At 38.5% G+C, this 14,134-nt stretch overlaps 1 protein-coding gene across 4 annotated transcripts in view; it reads left to right on the plus strand.

Annotated features, from left to right (window-relative positions):
• PTPRC (protein tyrosine phosphatase receptor type C) overlaps positions 1 to 10,519 on the plus strand; it is a 61,313-nt gene extending 50,794 nt beyond the window's left edge. For all 4 annotated transcript variants that reach the window (XM_042029928.1, XM_042029929.1, XM_042029931.1 and 1 more), the window contains 14 exons: positions 95 to 171; positions 401 to 437; positions 871 to 968; positions 1,820 to 1,945; positions 3,399 to 3,556; positions 4,031 to 4,166; positions 4,718 to 4,867; positions 5,304 to 5,394; positions 5,722 to 5,855; positions 6,700 to 6,834; positions 7,159 to 7,281; positions 7,709 to 7,887; positions 8,563 to 8,698; positions 9,264 to 10,519. In XM_042029928.1, the coding sequence (XP_041885862.1) occupies positions 95 to 171; positions 401 to 437; positions 871 to 968; positions 1,820 to 1,945; positions 3,399 to 3,556; positions 4,031 to 4,166; positions 4,718 to 4,867; positions 5,304 to 5,394; positions 5,722 to 5,855; positions 6,700 to 6,834; positions 7,159 to 7,281; positions 7,709 to 7,887; positions 8,563 to 8,698; positions 9,264 to 9,536 (1,853 nt within the window). In that variant the 3' untranslated portion in view covers positions 9,537 to 10,519. The remainder of the gene's footprint in view (positions 1 to 94; positions 172 to 400; positions 438 to 870; positions 969 to 1,819; positions 1,946 to 3,398; positions 3,557 to 4,030; positions 4,167 to 4,717; positions 4,868 to 5,303; positions 5,395 to 5,721; positions 5,856 to 6,699; positions 6,835 to 7,158; positions 7,282 to 7,708; positions 7,888 to 8,562; positions 8,699 to 9,263) is intronic.
• Positions 10,520 to 14,134: the final 3,615 nt, after the last annotated feature.

A 14,134-nucleotide genomic window follows, 5' to 3' on the forward strand; every position in this document is an offset into this window, starting at 1 on the left:
GAGTATCTGTAATAATTTTGACATGTTTTATAAATGTTTGATTTCTCACTGCCTTGAGATAACATAATTATTTTGGTTTAAATTATTTAAACAGACGACCATAACCGTGTTGAGCTCTCAGAGATGCCAGGAGATCCAGGATCAGACTATATCAATGCAAGTTATATTGATGTGAGTAACTTTTACTTAAAAAAAGGTCTTAGATGCTGTGTGGGAAATCCTGTAGTCTGTGCTTTTAAAGCATCAACACCTTTGAGGATTTCCATTGGAATTGTTTTCAACTTTGTAATGTATTTAGTATCATTGAACTGTTGCATACTGAATTTATTTTTAAAGTTGCAAATCTTTTAGATTGTTCATGCTTTCTTCCTAAAAGTTAATAACAATGTACTTTTTACAGGGCTTCAAAGAACCAAGAAAATACATTGCTGCACAAGGTAATTTATAACCTTAAAAGAATATGCTTTCTTTAGTCACCCATTTTCGGCAGACTATTGAAATCCTATTAGTAAGCTTAAAGGAAAAATGAAAATCTGACCTTTTGAAATTTAATATGACAAAGTTGTCAATGTGTTTTTGCTTAGGGAATTTTGTGAAGATTAATCGTGGTACTTCAAAGGCAGGTTTTTCATCTTGTATAATTTTGCACCAAAAGTTTTCAGATTTCATAGCTATGCACTACAGATACAGATGAGACTTTTAAACTGTTGTAGCCTGATGACAGCAGCCATAATGAAATCAAGTGTGTGGCTGTTATTTGCGTGATCTCTGGTTAGCTCTTCAGACTGCATGGCTAAGCATGTCAAGCAGGCAGGGTTTTTCTTCATGTGGCTGCACTCCGAAAAGGTCCCTTGAATTATCTCCTTCTAGGCCCCAAGGATGAAACCACAGATGATTTCTGGAGAATGATCTGGGAACAGAAGGCAACAATTATTGTCATGGTGACTCGTTGTGAGGAAGGAAAGAGGGTGAGAAATATCCATCTTTCCCTCCTTCTATCTTTCCATCCATCTTTTTCCTGAAAACAGAGTGGATTGCTGTGCTGAATTACATAGTCTTCTTAGTACTTTTTTTCATTCTTTGCTGTTCTCTCATTGTGGCAGAACCTGTGTTGGAAAGCATGCTAAAACATTGTTGCCTTACGAATTATCAGTCTTATCAGAAAATATCACTTTAGACACAGCTGTAAGTAGCAGAGGGTGAGCTTCCAAAGTACAGCTAATTAATCCAGAAAAGGGCTCAAGGTAGAACTGTATCTCCTCATAGACCTGTCAGAAAGGGTATGGTTTCTATTTTTCTTCTGTCTATTCTGGTATCCTGGCAGAGTCCTCAGTAGATCCTAGAAAGAATATTTTTCCTCTGTTGCCTTTATTTAAGCGGAAGGTTGGATGCTTCTGGCCTGCTTTTGTTCCTTATTCCAGGTACAGCAGGAAGAAAGGGAACTGCTGTTTTAGCTGCATTTAAAGATGTTGACAGCCAAGATGATGTTATAGGCAGGCAGGAGCAGCAGCCCTCATTGACTGAAAAAGAAGCCACGAAAGTAGCTGCAAACATTTCTACAGCCATCAGGCAACAGCAGCAGTCACAGTTCATTGTTTCAACTAGTGCACAGGATATTTTTTTTTCCCCTCTTTACATCTGAAACTAAATTCCATGGCCATGAATTTCAGGTCAGAGGCCTGAGTTTTTAGATATTTGGAATTGAGAAGTTGGAAAAGCTATACTGAGTTGCCATCTACTTTAAATTAGGCTTTTTTCTAGCTCTCAGCTCTCTACCACTTTGCTGTTGTGCTGCTGACTTAACGTCATCTCTTCATAGAACAAATGTGCCCAGTACTGGCCATCAATGGAGAATGGAACTGCAACGTATGGGGACATCATTGTAAAGATCAATGAAAGTAAAACATGTCCAGACTATGTTATTCAGAAACTGCACATCACAAATGTAAGTTGACTCAAAAGTGTGAGACTGACTGGAACTGGAGTGTCTATTTGGAGTCTGCATTTTAAGAAAGAAGAGTCAGCTATTAATGGAAGATGCTCTGCTGTCTTTCCTAAGCATGATATAGCTTAAGGGAAAACTTAGATGTAGGTGTCCTTCCTTGCAAAGTTGGATATATATTTCCCAACTTCAAAAGGTATTTTTCCTTAATACATTTAAATTTCCTTAAATTTTCCTTTGATACATTTAAAATTAAATTTCCTTAAATTTTCCTTTAATACATTTAAAATTAAACTATTAATACCTTGGCAAGTGGTAAAAAATTAGTAGATACGCTGTGGTTTCCTTATGTATTTAGTTTGTTCTTGAGAACAAAAAAGTTGCTGGTTTGTGCGTATCCCAGTATAACCTTCTGCAACTAAAATCAGTGTGACTCATAGATAACCATTATCTGCCCTTGTGATAATTGTGCCGTGGGACAATTACAAATCCTGGTAATCTCAAGTGCATTTATAAATGTATTTTAAAATCACTATTTAGATATTTTTAGGGTCATCAAGTCTGGTTAATTGCTCCCTTTCACATATCTGAAGTCACATTAGTTGCCCTTTGTAATTGAGAACACAATTTGCCATCAAAGGCTAAATTCTCACCTCAGGCCCTTTGCAAAAATACTTCAATGATGATAAATGGAGCCTAAGTCTTAGCTAAAAAGCCTTCAGACTCAAAGTGTAAATCTGCTGACAGATCTTCAGCAAAGCAACAGAATCCATCCATCTTGACCCATTATTACAGTTGGAAATTCCTATTCTGCTGTCTCATATTGCATTAAAATTTACTCAGAAAGTGGTCGGATTAAAAGAAAGTTGTAACTTCATGTGGTCAGTGAGTAGATCAGGATGTTAAGAATTAACTATTTACCAGGACATTGCTCTGTCACTTGAAGACTGACTTTAGAAATGAGAGATTGCAGTGGGTTGAGGGCTGATATTTTTCGAGCTGTCTGCTTTTTGTTCAGCTGACATCATATCAGTAAAGATAAAATGGATATTGGTTGTGGAATTTAAGAGTGATTCCCTGGAAGAAAGTGAAGACTTCTGCATTTGTGGTAGAGTAGTGATGTATAATTACTGAAACAATGGCAATTACTGAAACAACTGGATAATTCATCTCTTGAGTAAGAATTTGGGCATTAATTACTAGGATGTGCCTGTACAACCATACTAAATATGGCCAGTAAAAGCATGTCATTGAGGTGTTTTTCTCATTTGGTTTTATAATCAGGGTTGTCAAACCTTAGGTCCTCCCTTTTAGTCTAGCATCAACATACCAAATTCAACTCAAGACTTCACATGCTTTGAGCTTTAATCTAGTCACTTCTACTTAAGTATACATATATATACATATATTCATGTATATATAGATTGATATGTGTTAAAAACAACACTTTTTCTAGGGAAGAGAGAGGACAGCTGGAAGAGATGTCACTCATATCCAGTTCACAAGCTGGCCAGACCATGGAGTCCCTGAGGATCCGCATCTTCTTCTCAAACTCCGACGCAGAGTTAATGCTCTCAGCAACTTTTTTAGTGGTCCGATCGTGGTTCATTGCAGGTAAATATATATTATTCTTTAAAAAATTTGGTAATGTAAATGACTGAAATGAAGCTATTCAGAAAAGGGAGCTGGCAAAAGTGTTAGTCTGATCCCAGATTTTGTGACTTGAACACTTGAAAATGAGGCAGCCAAAGATACACAAGGCCTGTTTTCTGGAGGATATGAAGGAAATTCAGGTTGATAAAACCTGAGGATACACAGACTTTTGAAAAACAGCCATATAAATGTGGGGCTGCTCTGGCTATAAGCACCATATTTGGCCGTGTTGGCCTTGCTTTCACTAAAAGATACTAAAAATGCAAACTCATCATTGTTTGTGTTGCCAATAAATTTACAGCAAGAAGTGTTTTCAGTTACTTTGAATCCTGTTGTTACACTTTTCCAGTTTCACTCTCTCGTGACTGCTCCCCTCAGAGTGGGAGTGGGAGCTGCCGTTCCCTGTTGATAACCAAATCCCTTTGCACTTTGCAGTGCCGGTGTTGGGCGCACCGGGACATACATAGGGATTGACGCCATGTTGGAGGGGCTGGATGCAGAAGGCAGAGTGGATGTTTATGGCTACATTGTGAAGCTGCGTCGGCAGCGATGCCTCATGGTCCAAGTAGAGGTATGTCCCTGAAACTCCTGTCACTTACAGCTCTCCTTCACTAGGGCTTCAGCAGTATTTCTCACAAGTGCACTGCTCAGTTCAGTTGAAGCTGTTCTTAGAAAATATAGCTCTGAAAAGTATTAAGAGGGAGAAAAACTTCCAACATAATTTTTCAATTTTAGAAACTTCAACTTTTTAAGTTTAGACTTTAGAAGAGGAAGCCAAGGAGAACAGCTTTCTGGCTTACAATTCACAAGTGCAAAATTGAGCTTGCAGAGTCAAACTTGATTTAAAAAATTCTAAAATGCATCTGCCTAAGTGCAATTTTCATTTGAGTTGAGTACAAAAAAAGTTATGGACTGATGCAACACATGTTTTTAACTTATTTCAGCATTTTACAGTTTTAACACTTGTATTTAAGACCTGTTTAATGTTAATGCTTAATATTATTAACACTAATGCTGATATCATGGGAGTAATAGCTTCTTATAATGGTTTTAAAAGGTGTTATGGTTTTCTTTTACTCTTTAATAATGTCATGTTTAAAATCTTCAAATGGCAAACACCAGTCACAGTACATCCTTATTCATCAAGCACTGGTGGAATACAATCAGTATGGAGAAACGGAGGTCAGTCTCTCAGAACTGCATTCCTGCCTTAATGGTCTGAAAAGAAAAGACCACCCGAATGAGCCTTCTCCACTGGAGGCAGAGTTCCAGGTAAATACGCTTTGCATTTCAGTTGCCCTAACTTCCCACTTGTATTAGAAAATGCCTTGCACAATAGTCATGAGATAGAGATACCAGAGGTAATAGATCATTTAGATGATATTTTTTTTCTCTGACACAGAAAGTTTCTTTACCTTCATGAAATAATCTGTATATGAATGAAGTTTTATTTCTGCTTTGGTGTTAATATTTTTAAGAAAGATGGAGCTCACAGAATTATTACTTGTGTCTGTGTTCATGGTTTCCTGTGCCATTGTGCGTGGGTAGCAGGCATTTTTAAACTGTAGTTCAATGTGACCAAAGTTTAAAGAACTAAAGTAAGGAGTGAGGCACTGTGAGATGAAGACTGGGTGTGAGTGTCCTGAGGAGATGATGATCTCAGGAATGATTTTAATCAAGCATAATACCAAACATCCTCTTTCTTCAGCGATTGCCATCCTATAAGGGGTGGCGGACGCAGAACACTGGGAATCGGGAGGAAAATAAAAGCAAAAATAGGAATGCCAACATAATTCCTTGTAAGTATTTTCCATTGCCTTATTTTATCCCACCTTGCCTTATTTCATCTGTTATCTTCTAGTAGAAAAATTTTGAAAAAATGGGCAAATCACCTTAAAGGGTAGTATTTGATTAGTATTCTCAACACTGTAAAATCAGAAATTTCTCATCGTGATTAAAAAAAAGAGATGAGTTTTTACCAATGTGAATTATTGGGAGTGTTTATTTCAAGCAAGGTGACCTTGGTTCTGCAGTCTGTTGTGAAAGGACTGGCCTTTTCCATTCCCTCCCCCCTCCACAAATGCAGGGGGCCGTGTGCTGTGACGGTGACACTTTGTCTCACACAGATGACTTTAACCGAGTGCCCATCAGGCATGAACATGATTGCAGTAAGGAGAGTGAGCATGATTCAGATGAGTCCTCGGATGAGGACAGCGACTGTGAGGAATCCAGCAAGTACATCAATGCTTCCTTCATAACTGTATGTATTTAGAGGATCCACTATAGGCATTTCACAATCTTTCAGCTAAAACTCTTTTTCTCTTGTTGGCATCACAATAGAAAAGAATTTAGTTGAATAAGGGAGAAGGATCTGATGGTTGATTGGCAAATCCATCTATGTTTAAAACCATTAGCCTTCAGAATGGCCTCGTGATAACATGTATTTCTATCAGTGGGCATCTGTCTACAGGTTAAACCAGATAAATATTTTCCCTGTTAGTGAAATGTGAGTATAGTTATTCACATGGACCAAACCCTACCACTGAAAATCGGAGCAAACAGTTTTTTGGTATCATTATATATCCAAAGAAGAAAAACAGTTATTGGTCACAAATGAAGTAACTGATTTTAATGGAATTACTAGCTAAGTTCCATTTATCTGAATCCTTTGAAATGCTGCACAGTTAGGATACTTATTCAGGGTAAATGTATCTTTATTTTTAGGAAGCTCAGTGTGAACTGACTGGTGCACCAACTTTGTGTGGTATAAACACAATTTCTTAGTGGTAAAACTAAATAGCTGTGTAGAACAGAATGTTTTACCCCTTAAAAATACGGTTTGCGAAAAATGGCAGGGTGAGGTCTCACCCACTGCAGCACATTGTTGTCAGTCTGAAGTGATATTTTTCTTGGGAGGATTGAGTTTAATGTTATTTGGGTAGTAGAATTCCTTTAAGACCATTACCTACTGTGATAGGCATGTTTTCCATGTAAACAAAATGCTTTGTTAATTTATTCCATGGGGTATTCCTTAAATGACAATGAGTTCTATTGTTTGACAATCACATTTTGGATGAATTGAAGGAAAAAAAATTCTTTTATAGGGTTACTGGGGTCCAAAAGCCATGATTGCAACACAGGGACCGCTGCAGGAAACTATCTCTGACTTCTGGCACATGGTGTTCCAAAGAAAAGTCAAAGTCATTGTTATGCTGACAGAGCTGAAGGAAGGAGATCAGGTGAGGGTATTGTCTGCACACTGACATACTGAGTATCCTCTATGTGCAAAAAAAACATTGCACTGCGCTCTCTCATTCCCTCACTCCACTTAAGAGTTTTCCATAGCATAAGGAATTTGCATTTCCAATGTATTTTGCTCTATGATTTACCTACTTAATTTACTCTCTAATGAATTTTTGATGGAAAAGTGTGTGATGCTATATTTTAAACTACAGTGGAATTCCTCCTACTTTAAAGTTACTAAAATCTGTAAGTGCACATGGAAGGCAAAATCAAAGGAGATTTGAATGGTAATCACTGACTTGCACTTTTATCCATTTTAGGAACTCTGTGCACAGTACTGGGGAGAAGGAAAGCAAATATATGATGGCTTAGAAGTTCAAATGGCAGATGTCAACTCTGGTCCTAGCTATACCATACGTGCATTTGATGTTACACATCTGAAGGTAAAAGTTTTTTTTGCTAATTCCAAAAGGAGGTTTTCAAGAAGTTTTTAAATTTAAAAACAAATTTATAAATTTAGCCTCAAAAAAGAGAAGAGACAGTTCCCACTGCAGTTACCTCCTGCTCTAAGAAATGAAAATATTTTTCTCTTCCAGACCAGCAGTCAGTCATGAGAAATGCTAAATTATCTCAAGTTTTCTATTTAGTGAGTTGCTGAGATGGTGGGAGGGGAGTCTCAGGAGATCAGCTGTCTTTTGTACTTTGAACAAAGCTTGGATGTGTACCTCCCTCATATTCATGAGGTAGAACTATCACCCTGCAGTTCCTCAGGAGTATAATTCTTCCTTTGTAAATCAGCAGCAATAGAGTTACTATGTGAATCCATATTTTATCCTGAGCATTAACTACATCTCCACTGCTGTTTTCCAGACAAAAGAAACTCAGAAGGTGTATCAGTATCAGTACCGTAAATGGAGTGGCTGTGATGTTCCAGAAACCCCCAAAGATTTAGTCAGCATGATTGTCAACATTAAACAAAAGCTTCCAGCCAGACCAGCCACTGAGGACAACAGGAGAACCCGCAGTGTCCCACTCCTTGTCCACTGCTGGTAGGTCTGAGTTCAGCACACATATTCACCTAGCTCTAAGTTCTGGGTATACATAGCAACCATAATTTTGGGATGCCTGTCTTTTCTCACAAGCCTTTCCATGTGTCTGGAGACTCAACTCCCCCTAGAAGATTCCTTGAATTGCTCAATCTTAACCTTTTGAACTGTAGTGATGAAAAGCAAGCACACTTCTCTTGGGCAAGTGTTGGCACAGAGCAGGTGCTATGAGCAGCTGCTCTTGGCTGGTGCACCTATTTTGTGGGGAAATGCTAGGTCAGAGTGCACTTTCAGGATACACTAGTGAACATCCTGTAGAGTTTTTAGGATATCTCTTGCTCTAGTATAAAAGTTCACTTTTCTAGGACTGTTTCAGGGAATAGCCTTGCATGCCATCTAAACCAGAAGATAATCCTGCTAACAATAGTTGAGACTGCAAGTCTGACATTTTGAATTTCTCTCTTCCCCTTAAGTGATACTTGAGATCCAGGTACTCTCTAGAAAAACTATGTCCAGTGTGAGTCCTACACATATAATTAATTGTGACAATTTCAGTTCAGTAAAAAATGCTTTGGAAATGTAAATGAGTATAAAGGCTTTAAAACATACCTAACATTTAGTCAGAAGACTTCTGATTTTACATTGTAAATTTACGTGTACATTTTACACATCTTCTAGTGATGGATCACAGCAGACTGGTGTATTTTGTGCTTTAATGACCCTCTTGGAAAGTGCAGAAATAGAAGAAGTAATAGATGTTTTCCAAGTCGTAAAATCTCTTCGTCGCACCAGGCTGGGAATGGTCTCCACCTTTGTAAGTAAATCTTATGAATTAAAAGAAAAAAAGATGAGGTTACTTATCAAGGACACTAATATCCTCATAACCTTGGGCATAATTTCTGTATAGGGAGCACTGATTCTAATTGGAACATTCACACTCACCAGCATTTGGGCATTGGTCTTAGCTGATAGGAATGAAGGAGTCTGAGATGTCCAGAGCTGCAATTCTGTACCACCTTTGGAAAAGGGTGAATAGTATAAAACTACAAATTGTGTAAATTGCTGTTCCTGCAGCTGGTTCATGATGTACGGGCAGTGTCCCTTCTGCAGTTGGGAGATTAACTCCATTTGCAGGCTGGCAGCCACTGAGTGTTTTGTTTCTGTCACTCCAGAGGAACTGTCTCTGTGTCATATTCACATGAAGTCAGAATAAACCATAGGAGCAGCACTCTCTATGCCAAAAACTGTGGAAGCTGCTTCATATGCAGTCTTGCTTGTCCAACTACATGCTACATGCCTAAAATTTAAGAGAACAGGGAAAGAATGGATTAATTCTTGGGCTCTGAGCATTCCATTCACACTAACTTCTTCTCTTTAAGGAACATTATCAGTTTCTGTATGACACCATTGCCAGTACCTACCCTGCACAGAATGGACAAATAAAGAAGAACAGCCAGCAGGAAGATAAAGTTGAATTTTGCAGTGAAGCAGGAAAATCAAATCAGGAAGCTGATTTGATCACAACTGGTCTTGCCACACCACTGCCAGAGGAAAAGGAGCCACCTGAAACGTGTGATGATTCTAAGGCTGCAGATAGCACTAAGGGAACAGAAAGCTCTACAAATGGCCCCACAACTCCAGTTCTATCTTAGAGCTAGACTAAAAAAAAAGTGCTTTTTCACATGCAAAAAATCTTAAGTAAAAGAAGAGGTATAAGATTTCTTCCTCTTCCCACTTTTTTTTTTTTTTGGAAAATGTTTAGTTATTTCAGTTTTTGAAAGGTACAAATTTAAAGGAATACTTGAAACTTGTAGAGAGTGACAAAGAACTGTGGCAGTTTAATTTTTGTGTAGATTAGCATTTAATACTTTTCCAGAAACCTTTTCACTATTTTTATACTTTGCCTTTTAAAAATGTGTACAGTGTAATGCTATGCTGAGCAGTGCGAAGGAAAATTTTTTATTTCTGTAACGAGGGAAAAAGCAACTCAGAACAAGATTATTGTGTTGCAAGAACAGGTCTGTCCTCAAAACTACTAGCAAGTAAGTGAACATATAGGTAAGCATATACTCTAGTATTTCAGGAGTAATGAGAGCATTAATAATACTCTTGGGACTTGTGGGACTTTGACAGTTTTAAGACCTTATCATTTACATCATGTGGCAATTCCAAAGAATTCAGACTTACAAAGAGCGTGTAAATCCTCCCATATCAGTGTGGAATAGCAATTTTTGCATTTTTCTGACTGTCCTCAAGGTGTCCTTATTGCTCCACATATATTAATCTGATATTCCAGAGTTAGACTACTATAGGAGTTTGGAGAGCGGATTTGAATCATTGCAACAGTTTTGATGGAAAACACATCCTGTTACTCTTAGAGCTTAAAGAACTGAGCGCTTGCACATTTCATATGCTTACTTTTATTTAAAGGACTACTTCCATAATGCCTCCAACCTTTTTTCAGAATTGGAAAATACTTTGATAATTTTCCTCAAAACTTGTAGATTTTAATTGGTACAGGATTTTTTTTTTCATAATGATGTTTTGTATGTTGCAATTATGATATTTTTACTATTTCTTGCTGGATTTTAGCCTACTGTTTTTAGAACAAATAAAGAAGATAATTAATAGTTGACAAGGTGAAAATGATTTTGTTATCTAGTACTATGGAAACTGATCATTTACTTCTAAAGGTATAAAAGCTTGCACTGTCCCGTACATGGATAAAATTTACAAATGTTGGTAGGAAAACACATAATTTAATTCTTCTAAAACTGTGTGTGTACCCAGGTAAGTGTCATGACTCTCTCAGAACACAGGAAAGAGGCTTCATTTTATTTTGCTTGAAGCCATTAAAGGAACAGTCACACAACAGATTCAGTGCTCCAAGTTTATCACTGCTTATTCCTAATTTCTCATTGCAAAACACAATTGAAAATACTTAGAGAGCTGTCTAAACAACATGTACAGTCACACTTGGTTAAAACCCTAATTTAATTGTACCGTTAGCCTAGATCAAATACTTCATTTACAATTATCAGCTCAGACAAGTGCTTGCTGGCAGTCTTGCTTCAGAAAGTGTCAGCAAGCAGACACAGAGCAGGGGGATTCCGCTTGGCTGTCAGCTAAACTCCCTTTTCAATAAGGACTTGTGTTAGGTGATAAACTAGCAAAGCTGAAGGGGGTCATCTGTGGAGGGAAAGCTCTAGGGACTACATGGGAAGGTAATTTAAAAGATATTGTAGGCCCAAAATCTGTTGGCTGGTTTTAAAGGAACTAAAAACAAAATTGCAAATTTAGCATACCTTGAAGATTAAAACTATAAAGAACCTTGGATGCAGATTAGTTCACTGGTGTTCACTGCATGTCAGAGAACAATAAATTTATTTTCTTTCTTTTAAGATTTGCCAACTGTAAAGGCTCTCTAGCTAGTTCAGGTAGTAAAATAAAGAGGTGAGCGCTGCTGTCTAATCTAAGGCTGTGGAGACAGAGACTAGTCACACTTTTACGAATAACTGAAAGTGTTTCCCAAATCAAAAATTACACCAAACTTTTCTTGTTTTAAATCTGAGGACACTCATATACTTCAATTCCTTGAAAAAAGGTTCCTATGGTTTTTAAGCTCCTGCAGCACCTAGGCTGTAAAAACTGTGGGTGTTTTTGATTTGTTTAATTATTTTCTAGAATGATTTCTGTGGTCTTTTGCTGGTATTTTTTAAAGAGAAGAATGCCAAGTTAACTCTTGATTTGTGCATGTACTTTGAAAGAGAAGTCCTTAACTATGTTAAATTTTCCTTCATGCACATTTTCATTATTAGAGAAATGGAGCTTTACACTGAAACTGCCATCATGTGCCTGGTGTGAACCACTTTTGCAGTAAATTTCTTTACAGTCATAAGGAGGTAAACTGAGCTCTTGGCTTTTAATTATTTTCAAATTAAAGAACATATTGTAGAATTAAACCTCATTAAATCCCAGTATGATTGAAGGAGGCTGTCTTAACATAGTTTAGAAGTTCTGGTTGCTTCCAACAATTCTCCATGTGTGTGCCAGGGATGCTTTGTTGCCTTCTCTTTTGTCCATTTCTTTCCAAACATCCATGAGGTGGTGACACAGAGCTTGTAGAAGGTGCTCCTTATGCTGGATGCTCCAGCCACTTGCCTTACTCACTTTTAGGATTAATTTCAGGTTCCCCAGGAACACGGTGAAACATTTTACAGGTGAGACACGAAGCCCAAGCTAGTAAGCTTTGCTAGGAACTGCTTTGGCTCTGTCAGGGCAAGAACAATAGTGTAGCACACTGGAGACTTGGGATAGCCTGAAAGTTGAGAAACAGTCTCAAAGTCAGATGAAAAATGTTTATCTCATGAAGTACAGCTAAACCACAGAAAGCCTGCTAACCACTGACTCAAGCTGAGAGAGCCACTCTTGGAGCATGGTTTAGAATCTGAAGTCCAGGATAAAAACAACTAAGCAACAGATGAGCTGAGAGAGGACTTTGAGCAACAAATGAAGGTAATAAAGTGTTCATGTGACTGGAGTGACTGGATTTCTCCTACAATTTTCTGGGTAGATGCTGACATAAAGGCGGGTATGTAAAAATTACAATGCTGTGTTAGTGGAATCCAGTGTGGGAAGATGGGGGAGAGGAAGAACCCCAGAGTCTACCCAAGATTCTGCTCAGTCAGGTAACTGCAGTGAGGAATGGACTGTGCATGTTTGCTTTTGTTTAGTTTTTTCCTGTTTCTCATGCTCTGTAATGAGCAAAGCAGTTATATTAAAACATTTTCAGAGGCTGTACAATCCCACAAAACAGGGCCAGCATGCAGAACTCTGGCGGTCAGGGTTCCAGGAGATGGCAAAAGCCCTGCTGCTCTCCCACACCCCAGCTCCCACTGCTGGGTTTCTGCTCTTGCAGGGTATGTTTGTGCCTGCTCCTTTCCCACCCACATGTGCAGCCAGTGTCCATGAACTCACCCTCTCCACTTCTGAGCCAGCCAGTGCTGCTGGAGCACATGCTCCAGTGGCACTGAGCTCACTCCCACTGGGAAAGGAAGGGCATTCTGCTCCTTGCTCTGAATGGACAGGCTGAGGGGAGCTGGTGGCCACATGCAGGAGCCAAGGGTCTGGACAGCCCTGGAGGGTCCCCACCTGTCCCACCCCTCTGCTCCCTGTTACCCTGAGGACACTTCCTGTGCAGGAGGGCTGCTGGGGCAGTGAGGCAGGCAGTGAGTTCTGGGTTTTGCTGCAAATCAGGAAAGCTGGGTGAAATCTGGTAGGAGAGGCACAAATTGTGCTGGGGAGTGGGTCTGAGCCACAGGAAGTGCTGGGGCTAAGAGTTACAGAGGGAAGAAAAATGCTACCATCATGAGCTGTTTGTTTGTGTGAGGCAGCAAAAAAAGTAAAGTGAGTAGCGGCTCCAAGACAGGTGTTTCATTAAGCAAGAAATTGTATGCTTTATTTAACATTCCTCAGAAAAACTCTCCAGTAGCAATGCTTATCTCTTTGACAAGGCATCTTGCTTTTGTAAAGGCCCAGGGGTTTTTTGACATGGTACATTCTACAGATTGCTTCTAAAAGAATATCAGAAATTCCCAGATGGCTCTACACAGCTGTACCACAGCTACTTTTCCATACATAAAGCAACTGTTTTCCAAGGACCAACATGCTGGTTTTAGACTAGGGAGAGCTACAGCAGAAAAGGAAGTTTCAGTTACAGAATACAGAACATTTCTATATACATCAGCTCTGCTTCAGAAAAACCTCAAGTCTTCTGATAAATATCATCCAATTATTTGACAGGTACAGCAACAGAGAAAAGTTTTATACAAAAGCTTTCTAAGTCAATCTGTCTTTTCAATGCAAAAGAAAGAAAAGTGACTACAAAAGTACCATGCAAGTTTATGCTCAAAGATCTTTCTAGTGATAAAAAATTATTAGGAAGGATACTTAGTACAAGTTATAATAAAATATTACTCTCATTATTTTAGCTTTAAATAGTTACGTCCTCAGACTCAGGATTGCCAGCATCAGCAATGCATAATGTTACTAAAATTTTTAAAATTAAGGTAATAAACCTTTTTCAGAGGAATAGGTATAGATCTATTTACAGCTGGGGTGTCTCTTCAATCCCACATCTGTGCCGTGCCATGGCTGGCAGTGCTAATGTAGTCATAAGTGTGACTGTCTGACACACAGAGGGAAAAATAAAAGGAAGTTTATTTTGGATCAGTTTCAGCACTCAGTTTCA

Source organism: Corvus kubaryi, unplaced genomic scaffold (genome assembly GCF_017639235.1).
Source record: "Corvus kubaryi isolate FWS band 111438036 unplaced genomic scaffold, C.kubaryi_AGA036_p1.0 37334, whole genome shotgun sequence".
NCBI classification, from domain to species: domain Eukaryota; kingdom Metazoa; phylum Chordata; class Aves; order Passeriformes; family Corvidae; genus Corvus; species Corvus kubaryi.